Genomic DNA, 16,884 nt, shown 5'->3' with positions numbered 1-16,884 from the left:
TTTTTATCCTCTCTCCCATCATCTGCTTGAGAAATTTGTGCCTGGCAGGCCTGTCTGTCCAAGTTAAGCTTGAGCTCCAGTAGCCATACAACTAATTTGATAAGACATAGCTTTAAACAATAAGGCCTCGGGCTTGCTTTGACTAAGATGAGAAACTTCCAGCCACATGATTACAAATTCCAAAGCTCCTTTGAAGCAGTCCATGAACTAAGTCTGTTCACATTAATACAAGCCATTCTTTTTTATTGCCCCATTTTTCCTAATCTTCTGCAACACATATATACCTTGTCTTAATGTTCCTTACGGATTTTTAACTCTCAGACTAGCCTCATCCAGTTCCAGTTCCTAACTTTTCACCACTTGACTTTCGAGCCCTATCACCTGCATAAAAGGTCCCTGTATACATTACCCTCTACTTATTCAAGGGGACATGTTAAAACACCAAGACCCCAAGTGGATGCCTGAAACCCCAGACAGTACCTGGTTTAGTCAGCTGTTAACTACAACAAAATACTTGAGATAGTCAACTAAAAAAAAAAGGAAAGGATCATTTGGCTTATAGTTTTGGAAAAGGTTTCCATCCATGGTCCGTCCAGTGGACCCATTCATTGCATTTCACTGCATCTCATGATGGGGAACATGTGGTAGAACAAGCTGAATGCTTACCTTCTAGCAGTTCAGAAGCAAAAAGAGGGAGAGAGCAACAGATCAGCATGCCACAATCCCATCTGAGTGATGCCCTAGTGATTTAAGACCTCCCGCTGGGCCTCACCCCTTCAGCCCTTAAAGGTTCCACTGCCTCCCATTAGCAGCACGTGGAGGAGGAAGCCTTTAATATGGGCTTCGGAGGGACATTCAGATCCAAATGCAGCACTGTCAAGCCCAATTAGACTGTTTTTTTCCTATATATACATACTTATGATAAAGTTTAATTTATAAGTTAGGCCCTGTAGAAGATTACCAATAAAATTAATAATAAAGTAGGACAACTATGACAATATGTTGTAATGAAAAATGTTTAAAACTCATGGATTGGTTATTTTTAGAAATTTTCACTTGATCCTTTTTTGTGTGTGGTACTGGGAATGGAACCCAGAGGCATTCTTTCTCTGAGCTACACCCTCAGCCCTATTTTTTATTCTTTTTATCTTGAAACAAAGTCTCACTGAGTTGTAGAGGGCCTCACTAAGTAGTAGCTTAGGTTGTCCCTGAACAGTGATCCTCTGTGGGCCACTGGTCACTTGATACTTTTAGATAGCAGTCATTTGAGATACTCAAACAGCTCTGTAGTCTGTCTTACTAGATGCTTAGTGTGTAGGTAACAGATACTGCACTCATGATTCCAGACTCTTAGCATACATGGGAATTACCGTGGGCTTCTCCAGATTTTTGGGCTCCAATTTAGATTTCTTACCCAGAAAGATCTGGGGCAGTGCATGATAATTTGTATTTCTAACAAATTCCTATAAATGCTGCAGGTGTGATGACCATACTGTAAGAACCAATGTGTTACATCTGTTAACACTTAGGGCACAGGCAGACTGTGGGCTAGCTTGATGTGTTCAAGAACCCATGCTTTATCTTTCTGCAGAGCTCAGTCTTCATTTCTTTTTTACTTTTATGGTGCCACCAGGTTGGTGATGGAGGCATTCTGCCCTCCTATAGTATTGCTCTTGTCACAGGACCAGGCTGGTGATGGAGGCATTCTGCCCTCCTATGGTGTGGCTCTTGTCACAGGACCAGGCTGGTGATGGAGGCGTTCTGCCCTCCTATGGTGTGGCTCTTGTCACAGGACCAGGTTGGTGATGGAGGCGTTCTGCCCTCCTGTGGTGTGGCTCTTGTCACAGGACCAGGCTGGTGATGGAGGCGTTCTGCCCTCCTGTGGTGTGGCTCTTGTCATAGGACCAGGTTGGTGATGGAGGCGTTCTGCCCTCCTATGGTATGGCTCTTGTCACAGGACCAGGTTGGTGATGGAGGCGTTCTGCCCTCCTATGGTGTGGCTCTTGTCACAGGACCAGGTTGGTGATGGAGGCGTTCTGCCCTCCTATGGTGTGGCTCTTGTCATAGTTCCAGGTTGGTGATGGAGGCGTTCTGCCCTCCTATGGCATGGCTCTTGTCACAGGACCAGGCTGGTGATGGAGGCGTTCTGCCCTCCTGTGGTGTGGCTCTTGTCATAGGACCAGGTTGGTGATGGAGGCGTTTTGCCCTCCTATGGTGTGGCTCTTGTCACAGGACCAGGCTGGTGATGGAGGCATTCTGCCCTCCTATGGTGTGGCTCTTGTCACAGGAAGAGTTTCTGTGGAGTTGCTTACCTCAGCAAGCACTGCATGTTCTCCAATTGATGTCGCTTCGCCAGAAGTATCTCTAGGGGAACTGCAGGATTCTGGTACAGGATGATTTAGTACTGGACTATAAAGTTACCACCTAGAAACTCACTGACGCTAATTCATAGTGCTCTGCTGCACACCAAACTGGTATTCATGCCGAGGAGACCATATGCACTTCCCAAGCTTCAGGGAATAAATGCATAGTAATGTATGTTACCTTACCCAAAGAGACTGTCTAATCTTCCCCTTCCCTTTCCTTCATCACTTTTTACATTTTTTAATTTTTAGCCCTCTTTGAAAAGAAGATAAAAAGCAATGTCAATAGAAAATGTTCCAGAACACACACAGACACAAACAGTGAATCAAAGCAGCAAAGATTTTTAACATTTCTCACAACACTGAGGGTTGACTTCACAGTTTCTGGGACAGCAGAAACTACATTCAGCTGCTGATGGCTGGGCTGACAGGAAACTCTTCCTCATGTGTAGGGCTGCCCCATTTCTCACCCATGCAGGCTCTTTGTGTGATATCTCGATTTCCTGGGCTTCTCCACACTAGAGTGTCACCTCTGGAACTTCTCCAAAGGATAGCCTGAACTTCCTGGCGAGACAGTAAAAAGAGAAAGCTGCTAGGATTATCAGGACCCAGTACCAGCACTGGCACAGCATTTTCCCACCATATTCTACTGGTCAGAGCAAGTCACAAAGCCACTCGAGATTCAAGGGTCAGAGAAACAAACACAAACGCCATCTCTTTACAGGAGAAGCAGCATGCTGTGCTTGTGCATAGATTCCCAAAGTCAGCAGGACCATGGGGAGGACTGGAAGGGGGGAGGGATGCATAAAAATAGCTCCCAATGCAGTTGGGGGGCATTAAATAAAAGCAGAAGCACCGAGAGGGAGCTGGATTTTTTTCTGAAAAGGATTGGTAAGCCAGTAAATTTGGGGAATCTGAGCCAGGCATGGTAGCGGTGGCGCACAAATCCTAGCATTTGGGAGGCTGAGACAGGAGGATCACAGTTCCAGGACAGCCTCAGCTACTACTTAGGCCCTTTGCAACTCAGTGAGACCCTGTTTCAAAAATAAAGAATAAAAATAGGACTGGGGGGTGTAGGTCAGAGGTAGAATGCCCCTGGGTTCCATCCCCAGTACCGCAAAAGAAAAAAAAAAAAAAAAATTGGGGAAATCTGTTAGAAGGCAAGGCAAAAACCACCGGTATAAAAAGAAGAAGGTGAAGGAGAAGGAGAAGAAGCCAGTTTGGGGGATTTTAATTGCTTCCTTACCAACAAACTCTGCATTTGTGGATTTCACCAACCACTGATCAAAAATATTGTTTTAACACTACATTGTTGCTAGCGTGTACTATATAGTTAGGCCTATGGTGGTTGTATCCACACTGAACATACACAGACCCCTTTCCTTGTTTCTATTCTCTAAACAATACAGAATAACAATTACTTACACAGCATTTATATTTTGGTAGATATTATTAGTGATCTAGAGATGATTCAGTCTACTGGGAGATGTGCATACAGTTCTGCATAAATATTGCATCGTTTTTAGGCAGGTGTGGTGGCACACGCTTGTAATCCCAGCATTCGGGAGGCTGAGACAGGAGGATCGCTGTTCACAGACAATCTCAGATACTTAGTGAGGCTCTCCGCAACTTAGCAAGACCCTGTTTCAAAATAAAGAATAAAAAATAGGCTGGGGGTGTGGCTTGGAGGTAGAATGCCCATGAGTTCCATCCCTAGTACTGCAATAAATAAATAAATATATAATGCATCTTTTTCTTTTTTTTTTTTTTTTTTTTTTTTTTTTTGCAGGTCTGGGGATGGAACCCAGGGACATTCTACCTCCGAGCTACACCCCCTGCCCTATTTTTAATTCTTTATTTTGAAACCGGGTCTCACTGAGTTGCAGAGGGCCTCACTAAGTAGCTGAGGCTGTCGGCGAACTGTAATCCTCCAGGTCTCAGCCTCCTGAATGCTGGGGTTACAAGTGTGCACCACCACGCCCGGCTGAATGCATCATTTTAGATAAGGGACCTGAACATCATGGGTTTAGTTTTCTTTGAGGGTCTGAAACTGATTTTTCCCAGATCCTCAATCAGATAATGAGAATATTATTGTGATAAAGTAAGTTACTGTAATAAAAATATCTTGGGGCATTTACTGTTTGCCAGGCACTATACTAATTGCTTTACCAGTATGAATCATCTTTAATGATCACAATAACCCCACAAAAATGAATATTTTGTTGCCATTTTATAGAAAAGTGATTGCAAGTAAGTGACATAGCTAGAACTTGAACCCAATTCTGGATGGTTCCCAATTTCAGAATTTCTTTTATCATTTTTTAATCAGGTCTCCAAGCTACAACTCCTGCCCTATTTTTTAATTCTTTATTTTGAAACAGGGTCTCACTGAGTTGCTGAGGGCCTAAGTAGCTGAGGCTGTACAAAACCTCCATCCTCCAGTCTCAGCCTTGAAAGCGCTGGAATTATTAAGTGCGCCACCATGCCCGGCTCAGCCCCCTTTTTTAAAGCAGGGTCTCATCAAGATGTTAAAAAGCTTGCTAAATTGCTGAGGCTACCCCTGAATCTGCAGACTTCCTTTCTCAACCCCTACAAGTACTGGGATCACTCCGTGCTCAGATCTATATTTTAAAAATAGCCACCTTAATGTAGGAGAAGCATTCATCCTCACTGTATTATATATAGTGTGCTTTCGCTGGTTTTCCAATAGTTGAAACACACTAAGATTTTGAGGAAATTTAGAGTTGTGGGAAGCAGGAGGATGGACAGAAAAATGGCTTGTATTAACCAGAAGTAGGGAGAGTACCAAGTGGCTTTAAAAAGAATTACACTGCTGGGCCTGGTGGCCCAGGCTTGTAATCCCAGACCTTGGGAGGCTGAGACCAGAGGGTGGCACAGGTTGGAAGCCAGCCTCAGCAACTTAGTGAGACCCTGTTTCCAAATAAAGTATAAAATAGGTCTGGGAGTATAGTCCAGAGGTAAAAAGGCAGCTGGGTTCCGCCCCCAGTACCACACACACACACACACACACACACACACACACACACAACACTTTCTAAAGACTGATGATAAAGCTTAGGAAATGAAAAAAGACTTGAAAGATTAGAAGCCAGGCCCAATTACTTTCAATTAAGTGCCTTATATTTTACTTATTAATTCATCAATCTTATATGCTTCTTTGCTTTTTTATTCGAAGTAGCCTTGCAAACCAGGCCCTTCCACAATTACACGTATTTTCTTTTAGTCCATAAAACAAGTGGTTGAGATTATGTAAAAACAAAGGCAAGAGCAGGTGAAGTTTTCTGTCATGGGCACAAGTGGGTTTGATGAGTAACTTGTGCAAGTTACATAACCTCTAACCCGTGGTACTTGATTTGCTAGAAAGAAATAGCACCGTTCCCCGGGAAAGAAAAAGCACTGTTCCCCCGAACTGCTTTGAGGATTTGATGACGACAGTGCTTGTCGAAGTGCTTTATAAAATATCTGCGGTCGTTAATAATATAGATAATATAGCAGTATATAGTTTATACTGCTATAAGTATTATTCCGCAACTACACTCCACCCCTTGCCCGAACCACAGTGAGTTCCAGCGGGTTTGGAGAGAGAGATAGACGGAATCCAACTCCTGGAGTTGTCTCCCGGGGTCGGAGTCCGGGTCCATGCCCACTTCCAACATGGCGGCCCCGGCCTCTGTCAGTTCACACCCCAGCTACACTCCGCCAGACGCCACTCTTCTGACCTCGTCTGATGACGTACATTTCGCGCGCGCCTCAGGGCGGGCATGCGCAGGCGCAGTGAGGCCTCGGGGGGAGGCGGAACCCGGCGCGATGAGCGGCGGCGGCACCGAGAGCCCTGTGGGTGGTGAGGTCGCCCCGGGCGGCGGCAAGAAGAGGGACTCGCTGGGGACCGCAGGCTCGGCGCACCTTATTATCAAGGGTACGGAGCGGCAGGACTCCCGCGCGGGCGTGTGTGCGGGTGGGATAGCCGCCGTCCCGAGGTCGCCGCCGGCCGCGCCGCTCCTTCGCCGCCTCGCTTTACCCGGCCGGAGCCCCGGGAGTCGTGGGACCTCGGTCCATCCTGCCCTGGGTCGTGCCGCGAATAAGTGACTGAGCCCTTAGGGGAAAGTCCTGAAACCCTGAAGCCGTCAGGGGCGCCGATGGCTGTGTCTCCTGTCTCCTCTGAGCTGAGAGACGGTTACAACCTGGATTCTCACAGAACCTGAACAGAGTTGATTTCCAAAGCTCAGCACGACCGTTTCCTGCGGGGAGGCCTGTGCTGGTTAGATACTGCATATCATTCTTGGCCAACCTTCCTTAACCTTGCGTAGCTTGTGGATCCCATCATTTTTCAGTGTGGGAACCATTATAGGATTCCAGAATCTCCAGCACTACCCAGGGAGTAGCATCCTTCAGTCGCTTCCTGTTGCATTTTAACATGATCAGATTTGTAGTCAGCCCCAGCACAACTGGCTGTGGCTGTGTTTAGACTTCATATTGTAGGTTGTCTTTTAAATCATAATGAATAGGGAAGCATGAGTGTTACAGTCAAATTAGAATTTTTGTTGTTTTGTTTTTGTGGTGGTGGGACATTCTATCTCCTGGCTACACCACAAGCCCTTCTGATTTTTTGTTTTGAAACAGGGTCTCACTGGGTTGCTGGGAGTCTCGCTCTGTTGCTGAAGCTGCCCTGGAACTTGAGATCCTTTTGTCGCAGACCCCCCCCCCACCTCCAGTACTGAGATTACATGCGTGAGCCATCATGCCCAAGCAAGCCATTAGTATTTATACTTGAAAACTTAATGAAATACTACTTTAAATTGTTTTATAATAGTGGTAAAGTATTTTTTTGTTGTTGTTCTTCTGTAGTACTGGGGTTGGAAACCAACGCCATTCTACCTCCAAGCTACACCCCCAGCCCTATTTTTATTCTTTATTTTGAAACATGGTCTCACTAAGTTGTGGAGTACCACACTATGTAGCTGAGGCTGGCTATGAACCTACGATTCTCCTGTATCAGCCTATCAGATACTGGGATTACAATGTGTGCCACCACTCTCTGCTAAAAATAAACAAATTTTATCATCTCTATTTTTTATTTTTTATTTTTTTTTTGCGGGTCTGGGGACTGAACCCAGGGGCATTTGACCTCCAATCCCCTGCCATATTTTTTTATTCTTTATTTTGAAATAGGACCTCACTAAGTAGCTGAGGCTGTCCACGAACCGCGGTCCTCTGGTCTCAGCCTCCAGAATGCTGGAATTACAAGGGTGTGCCACCACACCAGGCTTATTATTGCTATTTTAAAGGCTACAATTCAGTGGCTTTACTTAACATTCATAGTGTTGTGCTGCCTGTAGCCACTATCCATTCATGAAACTCATCTTGTAAACTGAAACTTTGAATCACAAGAACTCCCATTTCCTCCTCTCCCTCTCCCCCAGCCCCTGGCAACCACTGCTCTACTTTCTGTCTGAATTTTTCTACTCCTGGTACCTAGTATGAATGGAATCATAGTATTTGGCTATTTGTGACTGGCTTTTTTTTTTTAAGCCTATATCTGTGTGCATCCATGTTGTAGCATGTGTCAAATTCTCTTCCTTTTTTAAAGCCAACTCTTAGTCCATTTTATATATTACACTATTCTTTGATTATTCATCTATTAGTGAACACTTGGCTAGTTTCCATCTTCTAGCAGTTGTCAATAATATATCTAAGACCATGAAGTATAGCTACTTTTTGAGGCCCTGCTTTCAATACTTTTGGGTTTATTCACCAAAAAATGGAATTGCTGCGTCATATGGTAATTTTATTTTTAATTTTTTAAGCAGTTGACATAGTTCCATATTGAGTGTACCACTTTAACATTCCCAGTAGCAATACAAGAGCTCTGGTTTCTTCAGATCCTAACCACCACTTGTTATTTTCTATCTTTGCTGTTAGCCATCTTAATGGGTGCGAGTTGGTGTCTCATTGTGGTTTCTATTCTGATGTTTAGTGATGTGCTTGTTAGCCCTTTGTATATCTCTAGAGAATACCTATTCAAGTCCTTTGCTCTTTTTTTTTTTCTCTCTTTGGCGGTACTGGGGATGGAACCCAGGGGCATTCTACCTCCAAGCAACACCCCCAGCCATATATTTATTTATTTATTTATTTATTTATTTATTTATTTAGTGTGTGTGTGTGTGTGTGTGTGTGTGTGTGTGTGTGTGTGTGTTGTGCTGAGGGTGAAACCCAGGGGCTTTCTACCTCCAGACTATACTCCCAAACTGATTTTATACTTTATTTGGAAAGGGGGTCTCACTAAATAGCTGAGGGCATCACTAATCTGCTGAAGCAGGCTTCAAACCTGTGAGATCCTCCTGTCTCAGCCTCTCAAGCGTGGGGATTACAAGCGTGTGCCACCATGCCCAGCCTTTTTATACTTTATTTTGAAACAGGGTCTCACTGAGTAGCTGAGGCTGTCCACAAACTGTGATTCTCCTGTTTTAGCCTCCAAAATGCTGGGATTGCAAGTGTGCGCCACCACATCCGGCTCCTTTGCCCGGCCTTTTTATACTTTATTTTGAAACAGGGTCTCACTGAGTAGCTGAGGCTGTCCACAAACTGCGATTCTCCTGTTTTAGCCTCCCAAATGCTGGGATTACAAGTGTGCGCCACCACATCCGGCTCCTTTGCTCATTTTTAAATTGTCCACCATATCTGGCCTTATTCTTTATTTTTGAAACAGGGTCTCAAGTTGCAGAGGTCCTCACTAAGTAGCTGAGGCTGTCCAAAAACCACAATCCTCCTGTTTTAGCTTCCTAAATGCTGGGATTACAAGCGTGCACCACCATGCCTATCTGGAAGAACAGATTTTTTAATACTGATGAGACTGGTGTATTTTATAAGGATACGGTAAAGGAACTTGTGTGGCACTAATAATAGCACTGGCTTTGACAGAAATGTGATCAGAGGTTTGCAGGAACCTAATGCTGTATTTCCTTTAGAAGCAATTGAGTATTCCTGGTAATCTCATGATTATAACTACTGTAAATAATAAGAATCAACGGTATATGAATTAGGTTATAGAGAGACAGTAAGATGAGCAGGGATGGATTAGAGAAGCGTCAAGGAAGAATGGCATTTGTATGGTGACACAGTGGCTGTATAATAGCCTTCCATCAATATAACAAAATACCCGAGATAATTTACAAAGAGAAATGGTTTATTTTGACTCATGGGTTAGAGGTTCCAGTTCAAGATCAGGTGGCCTTGTTGTTTTGTGCCTATGGCAAGAAAAACATGATTATGGGAGCATGCAGCAGAGCAAACCACTCACATCTTGAGTGAGAATAGGAGACAGGACTGATGGAGTCCCGTCATCCCTTAGGTCTGCTCACCTAAGGACTTCCCATCCACCTTGCCTCCTAATGGTTCCACCACCTCCCAGTAGTGCCAACCTGAGAACAAGCCTTTCACACGTGGACCTTGGGCAACCTTCAACATCCAAACTATAGCATGGTTTTTCTCCTAGCCGGGTATGGTGGTGCACGCTTGTCATCTCAGCATTTCTTACAGAAGTGACAGGTTCATGGTTCATGGCCAGCCTCAGCTACTTAGTGAGGCCCTTTGCAACCCAATGAAACCCTGTTTCAGAGTAAAGAATAGGTTCCATCCCCAGTACTGCAAAAAGTATAAATAAATAAATAAATAAATAAATAAGTAAATAAGTAAAATCATTAGATAATGAGGGATGTGCAGCTCACTGTGTTTCTTATTTTCCCATAGTCAGTTGATCTTCCATTAAACACTTACCTGTATGTTTTGTTTGGAGTATTTGTCTAATTCCCACATTAGATTGTGAACTTCTGTAGAACAAAACATTTTATATTAGTTATATTGTTTATCAAATAAAATAATGCTTTGCCTGTAACATGGCTAGAGTTGGTTTTATGTGAAAATATCACATTAAACTAGACAGATTTATGTGTGATATTTGAGACTCCTACAAACACTGATAATTATAACGGATGGTTTTTGTCATTCTAATGTTTAAATAAAACTAGATAGTACCTTGATTTCTGCGGCAGTATGTATTTCAAAATGTATTTCAGATGTGAATAGGTATGTTTTGAAGAGCAGGTTCTCTGGTCAAAGTCTATAATCTCCTGCATACTCTAGGCCTCACTGGGGCATTTATAACTCCTGTTGGTGTACTAAAGTCTCCTAGAAGATCTGAAGCGAAAAATCTTGTCTAATTTGATTTCATGTAATGTTTTCAAACCTGAGCATAGAACTTTTTTTGAGGGGGTACTAGATTGAGCCCAGAGGCATTCTATCAAACTATATCCCCAGCCCTATTTTTATCCTTTATTTTGAAACAGTCTCACCAAATTGTGAAAGGGCCTAAGTAACTAAGGCTGCTTGAGAACTCATGATTTTCCTGTCTTAATCTCCCAAGTATTGGGATTATAAGCATGCACCACAACACCCAGCTTACAACTTTTTTTTTTTAAGTGAATTCTTAATGTTTTCTTACAGAAGTGATCTGGGTATTAAGCCATTGAAAGATTTCCCAAGAGGAAATTAATTTTACATATCTTTATTTATTGTTTATGTAAACAGCTTTGATCCTTCTGAAATTTGCTTTCTTGTTCAGCATTATATTTGTGCGATTTATCCACAACTCTGTATTGTAACTCTGGAATATTCGTTGTTACTTGCTGATTTGTAGTACTCACTGCGTGAATATGTTTAGGATGTTCTCTTACATTTTTCTGTTGATATTACAGCCATATTTAATAAAGATTTACAGATGTTTATCCATTTGTGCAAGACTTTTTTCTGGAGTATATGTCTTGGCATGAGATTGTTATATATATATATATATATATATATATATATATATATATATATATGTCTTCAGTTTTATTAGATAATTGCCCATTTGCTTTCAAAAATAGGTGTACTAACTTACACATCCACTGGCAGTGGATAAGAGTTCCTCCTAATTGCTGGTCTAAATTGGATTTTAACCTCCCTTTATCTACTCATAGGGAAAGGGAAGAGAAAAACAAGCTAGACAGTATGCCACTTAGCTTGGATTAATCCTGAAATTCATTTTATCTTTATAGATCTCGGAGAAATTCACTCAAGGCTTTTGGATCACAGACCAGTTATTCAAGGTGAAACTCGTTATTTTGTAAAAGAATTTGAAGTGAGTACCTTAAATTTATTTTATAAAAATGTTGTCCTGATTGTTAATGTGGTAACATACAGAAGGAAAATTTCTTAGTTTTAAAATCTGACTTCACCCCAGGTGTTTATAAAATAAGCAAAGTAGAAATTATAAAGAAGTAGAAGCTGAGGATGTTGGTGCACACTTGTAATCCTAGTACTTGGGAGGCTGAGACAGGAGGATTGCTGGTTCACAGCCAGCCTCAGCTACTTAGTGAGGCCGTGTTTCAAAATAAAGAATAAAAAATGGGGCTTGAGGTGTAGTTCTGAGATAGAATGCCCCGGAGTTCAATCCCCACTACCACAAAAAAAGAAGAAATACCTTTTTTCTTTTTCAGTGCTAGGGATTAGATCAAGGGCTTCATGCATGTTAGGTGAGCTCTCTACCACTGAGTTACACCATGCCCTCAAAGTACAAAAGACCTTTTGTGGAGGGGTGTCATACTGGGATTGAACCTGGGGGCATCTATCTCTGAGCTACACTCTGTTCCATTTTATTTTTTGTTTTGAAATAGGATCTTGCTATGGATACTTTTTGTCATTCTGATGTAATAAAACTAGAGCCCCAGCAGTTGGGAGGATGAGACAGGAGGATCACAGTGTGTGGACAGCCTCAGCTACTTAGCAAGGCCCTTTGCAACTCAGTGAGACCCTGTTTCAAAATAAAAGAATAAAAAATAGGGCTGGGGGTGTAGTTGGAGGTAGAATGTCCCTGGGTTCCATCCTCACTACCACATACACACACAAAAAGCCCACATTCAGCAATCAGGTTTTCACTGTTACCCCAGCTAGGAATTCCCATTCCTTCTGTCTGCTGTGTCTGTCTTATCAACTGAGTCACATCCAGTTTGTGCCCTGAGGCCTGTGTGATCTAATACTTTATTCTATAAAACCCTCGATAGGATGAAGTTCAGGCTTGCTCCTCTGAGCTGCCCTGCTTCCTAGCCTTACCACCTACCCCTCTTCATATGCATACTCTGTTGCAGCAACATGCTCTCCTGTGCCTGTTCCTCTAGTTTGCAGGTGTATTCGTGATGCATTCAGCAGTAATTTCCCATGCTGTTGTTGGTTAGATGGTAAGTGATATTATACAGCTTTATTATTCTGTGTAAGATAGGCTTCTAATTTCCAATGAGACTTTAACCAAGCAGGATGTCAAAATCTGCCAAAAGTGGAGAACTTTTCAAGAAACCATTAAAACTTCAGAAAGCTGGTGATACAGAGCACTTAGAATAGACTGAGCTGTAACATTAAACAACCATTTCTGGATTAAATAGACTCTAACTCAAAAGCTGCCTAATACTTATTTCACAAGGTTGTGAAAATTAAGGACAAGTGCACATGTGTGCATCTTGGAATGTCGTGCGGCACCTAGGAATAACTCTTGCCTGTTTTCATCATCATCATTGTCATTGTGGGTAAGACTAATGTGGGACACACAAAATTCTCCTGAAACTGTTCTTTACTTGCTATGTAAACATTATTTCAAATTTCTTAGTGAGAATTAAATGGAAATTTCTATAGAAGCTTGCTATGAGTCCTTTCCAATATATTGTTAAAATATGTTTTAAAATTGCATTGAATGTTCTATATAGGAAGTGTAAACTTAGTCATTTTTAAATATGGAAATTATAGTTGATTCAACAACCACATTATCATCATGCTTACCCTCAAAATATACTTTAAATCTTTCAGCCGGATGTGGTGGCCCACGCTTGTAATTCTAGCGCTTGGGAGGCTGAGACAGGAGGATCGCACAGGTTCAAAGCCAGGCTTTGTTCTCTTGGAAGAGGGCTCAGGGTCCTCTTCCATACACACATGATGGTGGCAGGACTCAGTTCCTCACTGTGGGGGGCACTTTCAGTTAGCAGAGGATACTCAATCCTTGCCACATGACCCCTTACATCTGCAAAAACAGAAATGAGTCTCCCTCACAGGAAATTCCTCTCATGTTTCAAGTCTTTCTGGCTGAGAAGAGGACTCATCTGACAGGTCAGGCCCACTGGAGATAAACTCTTTCTTAAAGTCACCTGATTGAAACCTTAATTATACCCTCAAACTCCCTGTACAGCAGCACCTAGATTAAAGTTTGATGGAATTAACTGGGCACTGTGTGCATGAGGTATGGTGATCTAAGGGGACATTTGGAATTCTGCTTGTCTTCTGTCACTAGAATATGGGTACTATGAGAGTGAGAACACTTGTCTTTTGTATTTCACTTGTATTCAAAATGCCTGAAACAATGTCTGGCATATTGTAGGTGCTTAGTATGATTCAAAAGAACAAGTAACAGAACTTGAATTTAAACTTGGGTTTTCTAACATCTAGTGCCATTTTTTAAATCATTTTTGTTAATCTGGTCAGTTTGAAACACAAAGTAATACTTAGTAATATAAGTATAGTTCTTAATGTCTTATTAAAAGAAGTAGAGAATTTTGGAATTAAGGTGGGTTCTCTAATCCACCCCCACACTTCATAGAGACTGATCCCAGAAATGGAAAGTAAGAAGCAGAAAGTCAAGCAGCTAATTATTGCTGAGTCATCCCATTCTAACATTCTTGTTGTTTAAATGATGTACATGATTTGTGTTGAAAGGCTGTACAAAGGAAACTGAGTCTTGAATAGAAGGTGAAAGAAGAGTTCCTTGTACTCTTAAGTATGTCGTATTCAAGATGGCTTCCCATTGAGGCCAGCTCTCTTAACTGGGAAAGAAGATAGTTGCCAAGAGGAAATGGGCATATTTCTAAGAAGAGATGAATAATTACCTACTGTATTAGTTGGGGGGGGTATTGGTAATTGAACCCCCAGAGGCATTTTAACACTCTTAGCTACACCCCCCCAGCCCTTTTTATTTTTTTTATTTTGAAATAGGGCCTTGCTATGTTACTGAGGCTGGCCTCCAACCCACAATCCTTCTACTCAGCCTCCTGAATACTGGGATTACAGACATGTGCCATCGTGGCCAGATTGTGTTAGCTTTTATCACTGTGACAAGTAAGAAATACAACTTAAAGGGAGATTTCTTTTGGCTCCTGGCTTAGTCCATGGTTGGCTGACTCTGTTACTCTGGGCCTGAGATGAGGCAATACTTCATGGCAGAGGGCATGGCAGTGAAACTGCTTTCCTCATGGCCACAAGGAAGTAGAAAAGCTAGGCCCTTCCAGGGCAGGCCCCCAGTGACCTACTGCTTTCTCTAACAAGGCCTTGCCTCCTAAAATACCATGAGCAGTCCATCCAGTCACTTTCCCTGAACCCCCTCTGAGCAGTGGGGCGCTGGGGCCATCCCTTATCCAAGCCATAGCATTCTGCTCTGAAGCCCTCCAGACTTAAAGGCAGTCATTGTAGATGGTAAGTAGAACACAGACCTAAGAAGCCAACACATCAGGGTTCAAATCCTGGCACCCCTCCAAATAGTCATGTTTATTTGGGTTACAGGTCTCAGTTTCCATGTCACCAAAATGAGGACAGTGCTAACTATATACTGCAAAAATTCTGAGTTTTTAGGAATAAATGATATGTCATTTTTTAAATCCCCAGCATATAGGTGTTAATAAATGTTTATAACTACTATTGTTAAGGAAAAAAATGTTAGTTCAAACAAAAAAAGAAAAAAGCATTAATTCAGGATTCGCAGTAATTTAAACGAGCTTGGGTTTGGTTTCTATTATCTCTGAGGAAAATGGGAATGACCTAAGCAAATGGCATAGTGTTGCCTTAGAAAAGGAATTGAATTTTCACATTGGGTGTGACAGACAGTCTTATTCTATGGGGTCAAACAAAATGTGCACTTATTTGTGTGCGGCATAATGTCAGGAATAGATACAATCGGTGACTAAGGAACAGACCCACCCTTCATGAAACAAAACATTCTCCTGTGGCCTTGAGGGAGGGTCTCGCTCAGTAGAGATGGTCTTTGAAGGGCTCAACTGGGACTCCTCAGCTATATTTAAGTGTTCTTGAGTACTTGACCCAGGCTTGTCACACAGTTACCTACCCAGGTGGGCTTCCCAGGGTGAGTGTAGCCTAGAAATGTTCCTATATTTTTCCTATAAGATCCCTTTTCTGTGTGTTATCTTCTAACATTTCCCCTCAGATTGGAAGGGAAAAAGCTGAAAGCATGTAATAGACTTCAGATTTGATTATCTCTGCATTACCTATACCTTTTTTCTGTTTTGGCCGAAACAATATCCTTTACTTCATAAAAGTGGCCTTTGCCTAGAGTGGCATCGGGGGACAGGGAGGAGTGGCCAAGCAGAGCTGTCAGTGCCTCCCGGAGATCTCACCTTCTGTGTACATGTAAATGTAGTTCACTTAGACAAACTAGCCAGCGTTTATACCTGCTGAAAGCTGATTAGCTACTTTCAAGATTTATTGTGTATGGCAACCATTATCTTTTTCTTTAGAACATTTTATTTGTAAAAGAGGGGAATAAGTGCCACATGGTGGCAGCATTGCTTAAATTATTGAGGTACTGGTAGGATATTTTAAGCTCTCATAGTTTCATTGAAATTTAAGGACAGTTGACTGCCATTCTCTTGAATGCCCCAGGGTTCCATCCCCAGTACCCCCAAAACATTAGAGGGAAAAAAACATACAATGTAAAAAGCAAATATATAAATTATTATTTGAGAAAATTTTCCTGAAATAAAAGTATTACTGGAACTATATTGCAAGGTAAACTAGGTCCATGAAGATTAACCCAGAACATCCAGTACTGAGATAATTTTCAATAAAACTTGGACTTCATAGGAGGAAAAAAGGTCTCTTGCATATCCAGACAGAATGGCTAAGCTCTTTATAAGAGGAAGAAAATCTGAATAATAGATTTCTCTGTGTTGTGCTAGAAGAGTAATAATGGGGGATTTTCTACTTGGCCAAAGTGATTCCCTAGGTATAGGGAGCCACAGACACACTGCCGAGGTCATCAAGGACTCTGGGATTCTTCAAGTGAGCATTTGCTGGTGTCTCTTATGCTCCAGAAGAAATTTTAGACAACAAATAATTAGAAAGGCTCCTTCCCAACAAGAGTTGATAAACATTAAACATATGTTTAGTAATAGAATTTCAACTAAACACACATAAGAGACAGTTTGACACACAGTGGCTATCTCCTGACAGTAAAAATATAACTCGAAAAAATGGAGAGATAAAGGATACATGAAAAGTACCATATTCTTTGGTTGCCTCATAAATACTAATGAAAATCAGAGGTTGCTATGTTGGTTAGCTTCCTGTCGCCGTTCAAAAAAATGTTTTGAGAAAAACAAAGGAGGAAAGATTTATTTTGTCTCAAGTTTCAGAGATT

The 16,884-nt window shown here is 42.0% G+C and overlaps 1 protein-coding gene across 1 annotated transcript in view; it reads left to right on the top strand.

Moving 5' to 3' along the window:
• Window positions 1-6,191: 6,191 nt before the first annotated feature.
• The window catches only part of BLOC1S5 (biogenesis of lysosomal organelles complex 1 subunit 5), a gene marked incomplete at both ends in the record, with an annotated part of 31,078 nt that continues 20,385 nt past the window's right edge, over window positions 6,192-16,884 (top strand). Inside the window, 2 exons of the mRNA XM_080710588.1 lie at window positions 6,192-6,300; window positions 11,477-11,559. Coding sequence (XP_080566714.1) covers window positions 6,192-6,300; window positions 11,477-11,559 — 192 coding nt within the window. The remainder of the gene's footprint in view (window positions 6,301-11,476; window positions 11,560-16,884) is intronic.

Source organism: Muscardinus avellanarius, assembly GCF_963383645.1.
Source record: "Muscardinus avellanarius genome assembly, chromosome: 14".
Lineage (NCBI taxonomy): Eukaryota > Metazoa > Chordata > Mammalia > Rodentia > Gliridae > Muscardinus > Muscardinus avellanarius.
This window is presented reverse-complemented; position numbering and strand designations above follow the sequence as displayed.